Source organism: Blennius ocellaris (genome assembly GCF_963422515.1).
Source record: "Blennius ocellaris genome assembly, chromosome: 5".
Classification (NCBI taxonomy): Eukaryota; Metazoa; Chordata; class Actinopteri; order Blenniiformes; family Blenniidae; genus Blennius; species Blennius ocellaris.
The window spans coordinates 11,549,950-11,567,324 of record NC_137654.1 but is presented as its reverse complement, the minus strand read 5'-3'; the positions used below and the strand labels follow the sequence as shown (position 1 = coordinate 11,567,324).

General features: G+C 41.2%; 1 protein-coding gene across 2 annotated transcripts; it reads right to left on the bottom strand.

Annotated features, from left to right (window-relative positions):
* Nucleotides 1-379: 379 nt before the first annotated feature.
* On the bottom strand, nt 380-6,824 carry LOC308130352 (vesicle-associated membrane protein-associated protein B-like). Of its 2 annotated transcripts, none has more exons than XM_080496673.1 (6): nt 6,624-6,824; nt 5,161-5,313; nt 2,530-2,633; nt 2,070-2,150; nt 1,634-1,813; nt 380-753 (listed from the first exon to the last, which is right to left on the bottom strand). In XM_080496673.1, exons 1-6 carry the CDS (start codon nt 6,679-6,681, stop codon nt 595-597), a joined length of 735 nt encoding a protein of 244 aa, XP_080352799.1. In that variant the 5' UTR covers nt 6,682-6,824; the 3' UTR covers nt 380-594. The 2 variants fall into 2 exon arrangements, with proteins under 2 accessions (XP_080352799.1, XP_080352800.1); XM_080496674.1 differs by having other exon boundaries at nt 1,634-1,765.
* Between the last annotated feature and the right edge of the window lie 10,551 nt (nt 6,825-17,375).

The following is a 17,375-nucleotide window of genomic DNA, read 5'->3' as shown; positions in this document are numbered from 1 at the left end:
TTTTTCCTTTCCTTCTTTTATCATATATTTCAACCTTAAACTTTTCAGAAGACAAAGTTTGAGTCTTTCACTCATCAACCTCCCCTTGAAGGTTTACCAGCGGGAGAGAGATTATCTGATGAAGGAGAGAGAAGCATTCTTATACACAGAGTGAGAATCAATGAAAGATTAAACATTCAGCCAGCCTGAAGCCACATCCACACACCACTAACTGTTACCTGTGCAAGTTCGGGAAGATCGTTTAGGAGGGAGATGGACGGAAAAAAAAAATAGATCAGAGGTGGAGATTATTTCACAGAAGAGAGAGAAAGAAGAAGAAGAGGAAGAAGAAGGCAGGACCTGTGACAATTAACGCTTGCACTCATGGTTTAACTTGGGGTAGTCTTCCTCTGTTTTCTTTTTACACTTTAATTTAGCTTCAATCCAAACGAACCGTTATGATATTGCCTTAAATGTTTAAAAAAAGGAAAAAAGAAAAAGAAACAGATCAACATGAACCCAGAAGACATCCCCAGTTGCCGTCATTGACACGTGTCCTCCCGAGCACGCTGTCCAGCCGTCTGTCCCGTCACTGTGCTCTGTCCCTCTGTGTCTCTACAGCGCCAGCTTGCCAATGATGACTCCGATCACAAAGAAGAGCACGCAGAGCGCCAGGATGCGGGTGCTCAGGCCCTCGTCCCTCATGGCCGTCACGGAGGAGGAGGCGTGAGGAGCAGCCGCTGATGTCACCTTCCTCTTCCGCAGGCCGTCATCCTGTCGAGAGGGACCGAAGAGTCACAACACACCCAGAGGCACAAATACTCCCAACAGGCAATAACGGTATACATATCAGCACATACTATGCATGAGATTTGGTTTTTTGGCTAATTAAACATGTCCGGTTGTGTTTTTTCAATAAAAACATGCCTGATATGCCTTTATGTCGAACACTGTTTGCAGCATTAATGGTCACAGCTGGGTCAAACTGGCCTGAACTGACTGGCACTGAATCAATCTTTAATTATTAAAATATATTGGGGGGGGGACTCAAGATGTGTGCAACAAAAGCTTATTTCTGTCACATTTGTTGAATAAAAGAAAAGCAATTGTGGTTAAAATTGTATTGTGCCATTTGTTTTGCTTGATTCATTTCTGCGTTTTGAAACACAAGACAACAGTGGTCACACATTCAATGGAGAGCGACAGCAGTCAAACTTCACGTTGTACATAATTCTAAGAAATCCACGACACACAGTGGAACAACTGATGAGACTGAATAAAGTCTGTTGAAGCCTTAACAACTGATTAAAAAGTGTTTTTATTTCAACAATCAATGTTGGATCTGAGCAGTTTTACTAATCAGACTGAATCCGTTGAATTCTTTTTGATTTAGCTCTATTTTACCATCAAGTTACTTTTTCGTGACGCCCAAGCGTTTACTGTAAAGATTCCAAACGTGAAGCGTTCGGCTCACACCGTACAGTACTTTATGAAAGTAATATGTTGGCCCAACGCTGCTGATGTGATGCCTCTGCTCTGATTGGTTCTCAAATTTTTTTTACTCCAGAAATATTTGTTAATTTCTTTTGCGCCGGGCCACCGGCCATTTCTCCACACAAACACGTCGCCTCTTGTTTATTCTGGCGCGTCTCACCCTGATCTTTACGTTTTCTTCCCGTAGCCTCTGCACCTCCATCTGCAGCCGCTTGCACTCCTCCATGATCTTCTTCACCTCGCCGTCGTCCAGCGAGGCGCTGGCCGACTTGGGCAGCACCGAGTGCTCAGTCTTAACAGAGGTAGAGGAAGACACAGGTTTGTTGCTTTCATTCTCATGCTGTAGAGAGAGAATGATGGTGGGGGGGGGGGGGATTGATGGGATGGTGAGGAAGAAGAGACATGCAGACGTGGCAGGGAGTGAGATGAGATTTGCAGACAAATAAATCAGAAATGAATAAATCAAGCATGTGATGGGTGAAGCGCCGACGTGTCGTGGGTGGATTGGAGGAATACTAAAGTGAAAGGGTTCAACTCAACACAAACATATTGTGGAAACTCCTCACTGAGTGAGATCACCAAGTCCTGGCGCTTACCGTCTTGTCATTTTCTAGCGGCATCTCAAAAGCACATCTCAACTTTGAGTCCATCAGCTCTTCAGGCTTCGCCTCCTTCCACTGTGGACGAGAACAGAAAGACGATTCATGGAGCTCAGACGTCCATCATTTCACTGCTGTTCAGCCTTCACACAAGTCCACTTTTAAAAAAACAAATAGAAACTTCTCCAGAATGCTTGGAGGATATGAAAAGTGCATTATAAATGTAAAGCCTCGTCTCAAAGCTTCAGAACAAAACAGAACGAAAAAGTTCAGCGGAAGGTGAAGCTCCTAAAATAGAAGATGCCTTCCAGTTGCTCATGAAGCAGAACTCCGGGGGGCGACAGTGGGGACCAACAGCTTCACTCTGGTTGCTGTATTAATTTTTAAAAGTCCCCCACACAGCCATGTACAATATCCGTGTGCGATCACTGAACGGCGGTGCGCTCAAGATACTCACAACTCCTTCCATGTCAGTCATGTCGTACGGAGCCAGCAGGGACTGTACCATGAATTTGTGTTTACTCTTTTCGTTGGGGTCGTAGTCAAACGGCTGAAGCATAACTGTGACAAAAACAACGACAGAGTGAGAGGGGAAGACTTCAGCTTGAGGCCAAGAGGCCAACAGGTTCACAATGTGGCGAGCTGCTTAGGTTCATTGTCCGGATCAGAGTCTGGATCCGTAAGTCTGGATTATTCACAAAAGTACTGAATAAACATCATGTTTTCATTTACTTTAGATTTAAAACCCATTCTAGGTCATCATAGCTACAATCCATCTTTAAAGTTCACTTGATTTCACACCACATAGAATTCAAATAGCTCCTTGACCATTGTGCTGATTAAGATATCACACGAGTTCAGGTTCCCCTTCCCTGTTGGGTTACGTCATCAATAAACTCCATGTCCTTTTCAAAGCTCAAAAAGATAAAATTCCAAGAAGTTGTGTAAGAGGTGACAGCCCCGTATTTATTGCTCTTGTATCTTCAGTGACTAAAAAGAAACCACTCCCTCTCCTCTGTGTAATGTGTGAACATTTCTGTCCCATTTAGGCTTATTTCGGGGGAAAAATGTCAAATGTTGTCGATTTATTTACATGGGCTCTCCTTTAAAGCTGAATTTAGTTTGTTCTGACTTCCTCGTGCCTTGTTTTGTCATCAATGAAAACAATGAAAATCACCTGGCGTTAGAAAGGTTTCGATATGTGCCGACACCAAACCCAGAAGTATATTACGAGAAAGTGTTGTGTGCGTTTCATTTCCCAGTAAAACGCAGTCTACTAAAAGCAAGTAGCTTCAGCTGCTCTCCTGGTTCATCCAGTTTGTTGTGCCCAGACAGCGGCCATTCAGGCTGCACACTGAAGCAACACATTTCTTCAACCCCCGAAACAAGTTGACAACTTTCTGTGCTACTTTTCCTTTCAGTTTAACTTCCAAGAACAGTCTGTACTCATGATCTTTAAGAACCTCTTATCTCACAAAGAAGAAATGGAGTAAAACTCCGAGTTGTTAATGTCTACAGATAAACACCCTCTTTCTTCACACAATATCACATAGTCCAAACCTTTCTGTAAAACTGGTGTCAGAAGGATTTTTGCTTTTAATTTGAAAAATAAATAACTGGATTGACCAACTAATAATTACATGAGTGTAATGTAGAGTAATTAAAGTTATAAAAATCAACTTCACTGTAAATTCATGCAGACTAAATGTATAAAGGTTCAGAGAAGTGAAGAGTGGATGAGAGCATCGACAGCCTTCATTTAAGGGACAGAAGTAGAGCCTCCAGGTTCTAAACCTGTAGCCGCATCGTTCAGCACCAAACGTTACAAACAATGGAGGAACATCAGAGTCAGTTTGAGCCAAATCAGGGACAGAAATCTACCCAGCATGCACTGGGCACCAATCACTGACATTGGTACAAATGCAGTGAAGCGTCTCATTTTAAAGAGGCCATATTTGCACTACTATTATCTCAAGTAACTCAAGTAATCTCTAAAGATTGACTGAAGATACTATTGTTCTTTTTTTTTTTTTACTTACTGTATGTTACAATTATTATTCTGTTGGATTAAATTCACACAAGCAGAAATTCCACTTATAATAACGCAAAATCACTACGACTACTTAAATCATAGAGGTGCGTACGAGTCGCTGCTAAGTGGAAGTTCTGCTTGCTGCAGTTGTCCTCCACAGTCCACCGATGGCCAATAATTGCTGTTGATACAAGAATTAAAACCTAAATGTACCTGTAAATCATTTGTGAACTGCGGTGATAAAATTACAAGACCATGAAATATTTTTCTCTCTTAAGTATTTCAGCTCTAATATTTGCGACACATGAAAACCTCCAACAGAAACCACTGCCAAGTGTGAGACGACTGCAGCATCATGTGGACCAAAGGAACACATCGCAAGCACAACATCAATTCACTCAGAATATTCAACAATAGCTGCAAACAGCACATTATAGATTAGGGCGGATTTGGTTCCAGTAGAAATCCATTTAATTGCTCAAAACACGTTTTGTTTTGCACACCATTTCACTGTGCCTGGTGTCATTCATCATTTTTACTGTAAATTCAATCCAGTCGTGCATCAGTGAAAGAAAACACTGCGCGGGTACCGATTACCACGAATTCGCAGGAACATCACCGAAACGCCTGCTGGTAATTTCCCAACAATATTTCTGAGCTCAGGTGTCGTCTGTGGTGTCAGTGACAAGTAGAGCAGAGGCTCAAGGATTTATTTTAGTGCTGAAACCTAATACAAGCTCAACGGTAGTGCAGCATTTACCATTTATACACCTGGAAGCACGTCGGTGTAAGAAGAAACTGGTTATTATCTCGGATTGTGACCATTCACTAAAGCTTGATTTTACTTTAAATGCTTTTGGCAAAATTATACAACTATTACAACCTATTCAGAATTACAGCCGGGAAAACCAATGCATAATGCAACGTCAAGCTCTGACGATACACAAGACAAATTGAAGATTTTCTTCTTAAATAACATTATACAAACAAGACAAAACATGAATAATTGAAGCTTCCTGTATCATTGAACTAAAACATGTGAAAACAGTTACTAACCAGAAACATTGACGGAATTTCCAGCGTCAATGATGCCACTGTTGGGGCGCACACAGTATCTGCGGGGAGCGGTCGTCTTGACTTTGAAACACACATTTCTATCTGTGGGGTTGGTGAGCTTCAGCGTGGCAGTGACGACATCTGTAAACGGGCCTGAGGAGGACACAGAGGGAAAGTGCATTTCTGTACACGAGTGGCATGCATTTCCGATCATTTGCATGTCTGCAGATTGTGTGCAAGGTTTCGATAGAGGAGGGGGACACAGTGGGCAATTAAGAGGGCGAATCAATTGATTAAGTCTTTATGGAGGAATTGCACAAGGCGTGTTACTGAGAAAAGTCCAAATAGCCTGCCACTATGCACAAAATAAACATCTCGGGCAGTAAAGTGTCTTATCTGACAATCCAATTACAAACCTCAGCAAAAAAAAACAACTGAAGAGATAGTTTCTAAGTTTTAATTTCTTCTTACTTTTGCAGCATCTTGATTATCATCACAGTGCCTCTCTCATATGGCCCTCCTATAGCTAATGGCTCCCAAAGAGAATATCAAACCTAAGTTAAATTGGAGAGATTTCTATTGGACCAAGAGCCTCACTGTAATTTTTTTTTTTTGCTTCCATCACTGAGTGGGCGTTTGCATCTTCTCTTCTCTTGCATCATCTTTGCATCCAAGGCTCTGCGACGATCCACCGAGGACCATCCTACCACTGGCTGCTCCCATCACCCTGGGTCATCCCCTGACCCATTTCTGCATCAATAAGGCAACCGAGCATGACGACTGAGAAAATATCCACTGCCCTTGGAATCTGCACTTTCATAGCCATTCATTCTGGATGTAGAAAAGCTGGGAAGGAATTCGGGCTACACAATGCCAGTCCAACAGTAAAGCGCTCAACTGGAGCTTGCTGGCTTAGGAACATTGTGAAATCAGCATGGTCATAAGGCTCAGCAATGACACCAGGCTGGTCGTGGAAAATGCTAGAATAGTCACTTTCATCCCCCCCCCCCCCCCACCCTTTCCACAGTCGGGTGTAAAAGCAGCGACGTCGAAAGAAAGGCGGTGGATCAAATATCAGATCCCAGCACGACGCCTCACATGCTGTCACACGGTGACATGCAAACGTGTCGGAAGTGAAAGAGGAAATGTGGAGGAATAGTCGTGCAGGCCCGCCTGGCGCTGCAATGACAGCGAGCGGTGCGCCGCGCGAGCCAGATTAGCCGGAGGCTAACCAGTTAGCATCGTCGCACACCGAGCCGCCTCAGCCGTCACCGGGAGGACTGTCGCCCGCACAAACTTCGCCAAAGCAAGCAGCCGCGGTCGTAATAAAGCACACAAGAGAGCCGCTGGCCGCTGCGCATACCGACGCGCTGTGTGTCGTTTCGGGCTTGTGCGCTAGCCCGCTTCCCCCGCCGCAGCCCCCCTCCGCCCCGGCCCGGCCCTGCCCTCCGCCTCGGCGTTACCTCGGAATTTCAGTTCGTGTTGTGGCTCTAGCACCAGGACCTGTTCTGCTCTGGCCATGTCCCAGGGCTTCTTCCTGTCGTGACAGCGAGGGCAACGAGGTGAAGCGAGCGGCTGGCTCCCGGAGATATAACCCGGCCGTCTTCGGTGTGACTGCAGGAGGGAAGAAGGAGGGAGGAGATTCACAAACGCAGCACCGCCGCTCGGACTGACAGGCTGGATGACTGACGGCCGCCGACAGCTGCAGGAGGCTAACGGGCTAATGCTAACGGCTGATAGCACAAGAGACGAGGGGGAGGGGTCAGGTGACGTCACAGGGAGGGCACGGCTAATGGGACACGTCATCTGTATAAAAAAAGTTTTTAAAAAGTGCAACGCACCTATCGTTCAAATCGATTTTAAAAGTGTAATTGTATATTATGATTATAAAATTAAAGACATCACATTTATAGTTAATTTAATAATTCTAATTGGAAAATTGCACATTCGCAAACGCATATTAGCAAAGGTAAACCCAAATTTTGTTGAACCACTACAGCTAGGTTGATGTCATGTATTTTCATTCATTCATTCAGTTTGTTTTATTTTTATTCTCAGATTTTGAAACACTTTTTCATATTGCTATCCCTAGTTTCATTCCTCTTTATTCTCTTTATTTTACTACTATTTAACAGCAATAAGAACAACATTACTTAAATGTTTAAAGATGCTGATAAGTTTCCTTAGAAAGAAAGACTTCTTAACAAAGAAGTTTTTGTTTTATTACCCCAATAATTCAAAACGAAGGCGCATTGGACCTTGATCATTGCTGCTCTGAACAGTACATGTGTTTAAAACCTAGTTATCCATTGAGTGGACTTTAAATTGGTTAAAGTGCTGCTACACAGTCTGTCAGTGTGTTAAAATGCTCGGTGGTGTTCATTATATTGTATGAGATGTTGGACAGCTTGATCATAAATAGATTGAATTACAGCGTGTTTGAATCCAGTACCCAGAGAATATTTAGCATGTTTACTTAGCAGGTTGATTGCTGAGCAATTGTATATTTTAATCCAAAAAGGAGCAAGATTAAACATTACCAACCAGCAATATGAATTTTAATAACTTGGGAAACACGCCATGTACAGAATGGCCAAGTGTTTATTGAGCTTGAAACATCTTTGACAATCAACACATGGTAACAATCCACATTTTGTTTTATTAATAAGTTAAGCTGATACTGAAACACAGAATTGTGTCTCCAGTCTTCCAAATGCATGTGTGCCGCGCAGCAGGGGATACAGTTCCTATTGAGGAGGACAATATGGGCACAACACGGGCATTACATTCAGTTCTAAGTCGTCTTAAATAGGTCTTAAAAAGTCTTAAATGTATCTTGAAGCAATCTTCAGGAACCCTATTAAAATCATATGCTTTCACATAAAACAAGAATGTTGTAGGACATTTGTCTGTTTGCATGTATAAAGTGGTTATATGTATTGATTTCACTGCTTGCTTTGGGGTCTGTGGATCAACTTGGCAATAAAGCAAGTTGCTTTATGAATGAAGCGGTCATGTTTGAATGAAGGAAAAGACAAAAGTATATATTGGTTATTGGTTGTAAAGTATTGTTTTGTTCCTCAGTTAATAATGTGAAAACTTAGTGCTGACCTTTTGTTTGCTTCAAAATGACTCTATCTTCACTGTACCTATCTTGTCGTTTCTATTGACTGTGTTTTATCTCTTGCACACCAAGCATTGTTTAGCTTTACCTTGGTTAAATACTGTAAAGTCATGTGATCCATGCTTGGCTTAAAGGGTTATGTAAATAAACATACTTGACTATTAGTATAAATAGATACAAAGATTTCCTGGTATTTACATTTGTTAATGATGTCATTTCATTTTCATTCTGCAAAAGTCTTGGTCTTCCCATTCATTGGTCCCACTGGACCAATGAATGTGAAGAGCTCCTGGAAGGAAAACATTCTCCAGTCTTCACAAAACTGAGGTTTGAAGGATCGAAGTAATATGAAAACACAGTTTAACACGTTTGTCTCAGATGGAAACCTTCAAATGTTGGATGAGATTATGATTTTCTTGACAGATGTGACAGATAGGTATAGATCTAATGCTGCTTGTCGACCTGCTCAAGTGGCAGAGAGGGCCTCTGGCAGCAAACAACAGCCACTCACAGCCGACACTATGGAGTTCCATAATTTGCAGACTTCAAAGAGCACAGCAATGAGGTGGCTGTAAAAGTTAATTGGAAAAAAAAACCGATTCAATGTTATTTTTGAGAAAGAAACAATTCAATTCAACTTTATTTATATATTGCCAAATACAACAAAGTCATCTTTCCGCTATTGTAGTCGGGGTGACGGGACAGAAGGAGGGAAAAGACAAGACAGAGATCCACTCAATGAAGATGGATCAGGACAGGAGGCTTCAGACCACGAACCTCAGTTCTATTGTCAGAGATCCAGCAGGGAGAGAGAGAGCACGGACTATAGGAGAAAGAGAAGAGAGAGAGAGAGAGAGAGAGAGAGAGAGAGAGAGAGAGAGAGCACAGACTGAGAGAGAGAGGAACATGTTAGTGAAGCTCAGTATAGGTCCTCAAGCAGTCTTAGCCTATGGCAGCTTAGGTAGAAAATGCTTATCTGTCAGCTTTATCAAATAGAAAAGTCTTTAGCCTGACCTTAAAACTTAAAATCAATCAATCAAGGTGACCAAAGTGCTTTCCAGTAAAATCAACTCAACAACAAGAGGAGCATGTTTCTTTTAAAATCTGGGAAGAAACTGTCTTTTACACAGGATTTATGAGAAGTATTCACATACACTGTCCAAGGATAACATTTGGACAGCATATGTTATTCATTTCAAACATAACACGTTAACATGTGTTTATTGTTTTTAGGCCCAGATGCTGAAACGCTGGAATGGGTGAAGTGTCAAATGTGCAAAGGCTGACTTGCAGACAGATTGTGGTGGGAAACGCCATAAGGATCTGGAAGATATGTCATTTTACTGTGGATTCACAGATATGAATGATAGCAAAAAGTACTGCAGCATTTACTACTTCAACATCGACATGTAGTATCACACAAGAATGACGACTGAAGCAAAGAGCATTGATAGCATAATAGCCGTAAGCTCAAATCAGTGCTAATTGGGTTGGTCAGGAAGCTACATGACTGTGTGAAACACTGAGCAGGGAGGGTCTCCATGGCAACAGCCGCTGATCTCCTGTAATCAGAGGTGCCACAACAGAGTAGGCAAACACAGGCAATTGCCTCGGGCCATAGCCATTTTTTTCTAAAACACATTAATAAAGTGTGTATATATGTATATATTAATCATTCATATTTGACAGGAGCAACACACTTCTGTGGTATGACAAACTTACTTTACACCAATGTTAACAGCTTCATTTTAAGAAGTAGTCCAGCTTTCCTCACACAGTACGTGATAAGTCTTGTTGTTGTGTCAGGAGAGGCTCACAGGACCAGCACTGGTTTCCATAGAGAGAGTTGTTCAGAGGTCCTGAGATATGGAAGATATTGTGGCTGCATTTACAGAAGCCAAGCAGCAGTTTAAAAAACAACAACATTGCACTACAAGTGGACTATAGCTATAAGACCAAGTTGTCACATTTCTTATTTTCCTCTTCAATTCCTTGATTTTTTGTTGTTTTTTTTGGCTAGGCTGCATTTTTATCATACTTTATATGTTGCACATTTCAGTTATTTGTTTTTATGGCATTTAGATATTGTCTGTAAAGTTTGAAATAGTTATCTTCTATGTTAATTATCTAATAAAGTACTTCTTTACTGATCCATCATCCTGGACTTCATTCATCATTATTGTGGGGGCCGGGAGAACCCATAGTCCTTCTGGCCTCGGGCCCCCAGGGGGTCTAGAAACGCCCCTGACTGCGGTCAAGCCAGCCGTCCCTTGTTTCTGTTTGGTGAAGTGAGATGCTCCAAGATTTTTATTGTGAATTTTATGGTAACTTCTTGGAGCAGAGTCAAACTCTCGGTTTTCAAAATAAAGGACATTTTGAAACGACATGGTTTTCACGTTTGTACCCCCAGCTACAGGTAGCTATTGAATAGAGGGGGGTGTAGTAGTATGCTGGGGCGGGGCCCAGATTCAATCAGTAACACCTTATTTTAACCAAATATTATTTTTTCCAAAATTAAAAAGAGCCAATAAAGGGAAGAAAAGTAAACTAAACAATGTGGATGAATTAAGTTGACTCACATAAAAGCAGGAGAATCATATCAAATCATCAGCACCCATAAAAGAAACGTGGTTTGTTCCATGCTAATCAAATATACTCACTGGCACCTAGGCCACGGTAACCTAGATGTACTCCCTCACACATCCACTATTGTGAAGGCGTGGCCTTCACAATAAGACAGCGCAGGAGTGAGTGGCTCTCTGTCATACCAGTAAATAGTGGTGTCGAGTCATTTGGGCTATGAAAACCACAAAATGCTGATACTTTCAAACCTATAGGTACTGTGAGCTACCGGAAATTGAAAAATAAATTATAATTATATTATAATTAAAACAAATAATCTAAATAGATGTTTCATTCATTTCAATTCAGGCTTGAGCTGGCACTGCCTACCCTGACTGCACGGCACTGATCTATATACAGTTTCTGGTGTGTATGTATGATTGCTGGTGCCCAAGTCATTTATAGTCTTCTGTCCTCTATCGTCTGTAATCTATTTCTCTAATCATCAGTATCATCAGTGTTATTACAGTATGTTTTATAACAATTCAGGTCATTGCCACATTTTGGGTCATTGTTTACATATTGTACTCTAAAAAGACACATCTTCATGCAGCAGTATTTGGATGTTCTTGACATTTTTTATTTTTTAATGCAATGAGGATTAAAAGTTTGGGTCCCCCGACATTCACCATTGAGAAGCCTTTCTCTTTTTCTGCTTTTTTGCTTTTTTCTCCTGTCTCCTGCTCACATGTTTTTTTCCAGGTCGCAAATCTGAAAAACAAAATGACGTTTGTTGTGTTAAACAATGCAGGTTAAACAGCCTTTAAAAAAAGGTTAGTGCAGCTATCTAATTAACTATAAGTACAATAAAGTCCATCCAACTGATCCAGTCATTTTTCAATCATGAATACCAGTTTGATTTGTCATTGATGTGCTTACTTGGGTTATTGTTGGATTGGTCCTTTTCCTTCAGGGGTGAGGACTGGTCAGAAGTCATGCATTTTGTCCTGTCTTCATTTTGTTGTGGTGTTCTTTAATAAACCAGAAAGAAAATTGTTAGTTTCAGTTTAGTTAGTCTTTTTTCTTAAAATACTAAAACTCCTCAGAGCGATAAAATTTGGACAAATACCTGTTGACAGAGCCTGGAAGTTGTTGTAAGACATCTTGTGCCACGGCCTGGTCCTTTCTGTTCAGGTCAGATGGACTATATTTGGACCAATATTTGCAGCCGGGCCAGGTGATGCTGGCAAGTAGTGGCTCAATATATTCATATTCATATGAGCTGCAACTGTCGCACTCCACCGTGGGTTTGCTGTAAGATTTCACATTGGAAGATGAACAATCATTACACTCAACGACTTGCAAAAGCACAGTGATGTTGAATAATTATACACACTTAGGAACTATTGTGTTGGTCTGTTTGTTTAAAAAGACTCAAAATTAGAGAGATAAACTTTGGGCAAATACCTGTTGACAGACTCTGGGGGTTGTTGAAAGACGTCCTGTGCCTCGGCCTGGTCCTTTTTGGTCAGGTTGGACAAACAATGTTCATTGGTCAGTTGGTTGCTGTTGGACCTGGTGAGGCTGGCAAGAAGCGGCTGAATATATTCATATTCATAAAAGCTGCAACTGTTGCACTCCACCATGGGCTTGCTGAAAGATTTCACATTGCAAGATTATTGATCATTACACTCAACAGTGTGCAAAACCACAATGATGTTGAATATTTATACACACTTAGCAACTATTGTGTTGGTCTGTTTGTTTAAAAAGGCTCAAAATCAGAGAGATAAAATTTAGGCAAATACCTGTTGACAGACTCTGGAAGTTTTTGAAAGACATCCTGTGCCTCGACCTGGTCCTTGTTGCTCAGGTCTGCCAAACAACTTTCATTGGTCAGTTGGTTGTTGTTGGACCTGGTGAGGCTGGCAAGAAGCGGCTGAATGTATTCGTCTTCATCAGAGCTGCAACTGTCGCACTCCACCAGGGGTTTGCTGAAAGAGTTCACATTGGGAGGTTAACAATCATTACACTCAACAGTTTGAAAAAGCACAAAGACGTTGAATATTTGTAACACAGTAGCTATTGTGTTGGTCTGTTTGTTTAAAAGACTCAAAATCATCAGAGACATAAAGTTTGGACAAATACCTGCTGACAGACTCTGGAAGATCCAAATCCTCCAGGTGATTTTCATCAGATGAATCCTTTACTTCAGCACTATGGCTTCTCAGTCCTCCACGCAAATCATTCAGCTCTCTTTCCAGAGAGCTGATTTTCTCTTTGTGGCCATTGAGGTTTTTCAAATAGGTCGCTGCAACTCCCATCACATCAGTCGCAAGTGTTTGTCGATTAATTGTGGGAGCGCCACAAATATACTGTAAAACACAAGTAAAGTCAATCATTAGACCTGCTCAATTTGATTTTTACAGTACCTTAGTAAATGTTATTGTGGTCTTCAATCTCCCTCTCATTTCATTTACGTCCAAAATCACATGGTTCTACTGAAAATACTTATGACTCATAAAATGTATTTAACAACAACTTACATTCTAAATCTGGACCACTTCATGAAGGACGTTCCCCTCTTGGGTCTCCATTTCCGAAAGCTGTGGTACCGTCAGGTTTTTCATTTTCCAGTCCTGACAATCTGCAGCAAATATTTGTAATAATATATTGTCAATTTTTCACAGACATACGGCAACGCACTCATATTAATTACACACCGATATGAGTTGTTTTTTGTTCTCAAAATGTTGCTTTTCATGAATCATGAGGGGCTCCTCCCCACGAGGCTCCGCCCCCAGTCACTCTGAATGAGACATTTTGTCACTTTTAAACGAAATACTACATTTGCGGGAAAATACACGTTAAACTGCAGTTAAAGGGAAACTTTGCTTAAGAAGAAAATGTTAGTCTTTGTAAACATTCAATATTACATGAAACTCTACATTTGAAAAAATACACACGGATTAATTTTCTATAAAAAAAAGAATAAATAAGCATTACCTTTCATGAGTCACACTAGTTCACCAAATGTAATCTTTTTCATTCAACTCACAGTATTGATGTAAATAAATAATGTGGTTTGGGAGCAATTCCTTGTGTCTTTTGATATGAATATAATCAAGGGTGTAGGAATGACTTTGACATGGGGGGGGGGGGGGGGGGGATAAGGGAGGCGCACATTTTGAAAACCTGACTGATCATATAATAAAGTGTTTCTTTCGTGATCTGTCATCCTGAACTTCATTCATCATTATTCTCAGGCCGGGAGAACCCATAGTCCTTCTTGCCTCGGGCCCCCAGGGGATCTGGAAACGCCACTGCCTGGAATCTCTTTTGAGTTCCTCCATGAGGTACCTCTCTCATCTGTTTTATATGGGAACATTTATTACAGTTATTTGGGGATTTATTTGGAAATGGTTGACAGTTCATGTCCCAAAATCTAATTGTTTGGTCCTTGGATGATGACAGATCTTCCCTGAAAATTCCATTCCAATTCCCAGAAGGTTATATTTCAAAAACATAACATTCTCGGCATAACTTTCATTGGCGAAGGTAAAAATACACACAAACATGTGAGCTTGGAGAAATCTATTAACCTGAGGTATTAGTTGTTTTCTCAGGTGGTGTTAAAAATTGTCTGCCTGCTTTGGGTGCCGCGTGACTCAGTTGGTAGTGCGACTCCCCATGTTCAGTGGCTGCACCCGAGTACATGTTCACTCTTTAATTCTGTGATTTCAGAGCTTATGTGACGATTGATCTAAGGAATGACACTTCCCAGTTGGATCAACCTGTGACAGAACTCATCTGCATCACTGAAGCTCAAACAGCACAGGAGAAATAGACATCTTATCAGTCATATGTATGAGTATCTCCAAAACAATTTTGAATTTATTGATTTCTACTATTTCCAATAGATCATTGAGCTCCTGCGGATGATTGAGGAGGTGTGTGTGTGGTTGGGGGGGGGGGGGGGGGGGGGGGGGGGTGAACAAGTGAGGAGAGTGAGAACTGCAGCCGGTCAATCTTGATTGCCTTGGAAATGGAAAGACATTATGGCCATTATCTTTATCCATACACTGACCTTGACTTCCTGTATTTAAACATTCACTGCATCAGTTAAGCACAATAACATGTTTATACCACTGGAATTCTTTTCTCACTTCAGGCTCAGTGATTCATCCTTCGGAGATAAAAAAAAACAAAACCTGACACCTTTTAAAAAGGGACGTTTTGGGGTCATCTTCAGCCTGTTTGTGTGTATTTAAATCGATACATCCTCCAAAACGTAAGAGTCAGTCATTTTCTACTCACCTGAACATCACCAACACTCAGCACGTTCCTGGTCATCAATTCACCTCCCCTATAATGTTTTGTGTAATCATCTTTCCACAGGTTAAATAAGCATAAAAATCGAATTGAATGATGAGTGTTTTGTGAAAAAAATATACATGTTTGTTTTAAGAAAATGCAGAGAAGATAGTTAAAGGAATGACACCGTAAGATGGATTTACAGAGTGATTTTTGGGTAAAGCTCTCAAATTTGTGCAGCCCTTTTTGTCTTAAAACATCACCAGCATTCAATGAAATGCAACTGTTGTGGAAATATTTGCAGCATTATTTCACATGGGTACTGCTCTCACTTCAGCCAAACTTAGCTTTTTCCTTTTTTTTTTTTTTTTTAAGAGCGCTTTCTACAAGTATGAGCTGTAGACATGAACAGTTACAATGCAGATATTCGCCACCAACAATCCTGAGTAAGAAACACAAATCTGCAGCAGCAACCACCGGATCCATGATGGATAAGAGTCTGAAGTCAGTAAGATATGTGTTTACTAACACCTACTGGTTCAAGGAGATGACGAGGGTGCTGCATATGTGTCCTAAAGTACCTTTAAGAGTGCTTGGTTCAATTTAATTGTTCAAAGTACAATCCCTGACTATGAAAATGTCACGATGACGACAGCAGAGATGATCTTTTAAGAGATGATTCTTACAGGTTGAACTGAAGAGGACTATTGAGCCAAACAGTTGGAGGGCTCTTAAGCTGTTTAAAAGTAGATTATGCAGTAAATTGTACTCAAAATCGCATTTACTCATGCTAGCATGTGTAAATTGTTTCACGCACTTCATTCATGTGGATTAACACGAGAAGGCAGTGTGTGTGTACAATTCTGTCATCGTTGAAATTTACTACCTACTGGCTTTTAATAGCTGAGAAAACTAATAACTATCATGTAGGAAAATGCAGAACTGAAGAAGCAAGCACCTCTCTTTTGTTTTGTTTTTTTTAACTCAGTGATCGAGTAATAAAATGTGCTTGAAATAATAATCCTATGCTCGTCCGTCAAACCAACAGTTTATTCATGAGTATGGGGATAAGGACCACACGTGGTCTGCGAGACAACAGGTGCAGCTCTGCTTTGGTCCATACATCTTACTTTTTGTTTTAACCAAAATTGTGAGGGTTGCTTTTCAATGACCCAGCCGGCAAACAAACACATCTCAAGAAAGCATAAAGTTCCAGGTGGACAGTGTTGAAAATGTGAGCAGAAAGAACTTGAAATGAGTGACCTGAAGAGGACTTGGACTGAAGTTACATCTTCTAAATAAATTACTCACTGAAGCAATTGTAGGATTATCAGTTCACGTTTTGATTTCCCCACTGTGTTTAGGTTCCCAGCAGGAGGCCGTCCTGTTAGAACTTGGCTGTGAAGAGGAAGCGGCTGGTAAACGAACAGGAACCCCGACTTCCTCCATAGAGCGTGGATTTATAGCAACCTGTCCCGACTGATGACATTTTAGGGATAAGACATGAGGAAATGTCTCATGAGAAGGCTGAGAACATGTCACTTTGAGTTATGTGTAATGACCCCCCCCCCCCCCTCCACAAAAACTTTATTTCTCAGGAGTTCCTGCTCAAAGTCGGGACCCATAGTTGATGACGAAGACGAGGGCACTGAAATGAGAGCGATGGCGATACTGTACAGTAGAGGACCGCCTCCTCCATCGGCCAATAAATTAAAAACCAACCCCTTTATTTTTTTTGTCATTCGTCACCAGCCGTCGGACAAAAGAATTCGCTTGGTTTCGACACGAGCACCGTTTTGCATCCGTCCTCTCCGGTTTCAAGCCTTCAGAAATGCTCTTTGCAGAAAAACAAAAGAAACCTGAACACAACTTCAGTTGAAAGGATTTAAGTTATAGCAATACGCACACTATCAAGTGTACAATTTGTCAAGGTTCATTTGATTCTAATAAAATACTTTTTTTTTCTTTTTTTTTTAAACCCATATACATTTCATATATTTATCTTTTTTGGGGGGTGGGTGGGGGGGTATATGGCTCCAAAAATAGACATTTAAATCATAAAGAGAGGATGGGAAGAGTAAGGGAAGAGAAATAAAACTACAAAAGCTACGGATGGTTGTCTGCCTTCCCCGAGGAAAGAGTAGACGGAGGAACAAGAGCGAGATAGTGAGACGTGGAGGAGGGGAGGGAGAAAGAAAGAAGAAGCCGAGGAGGG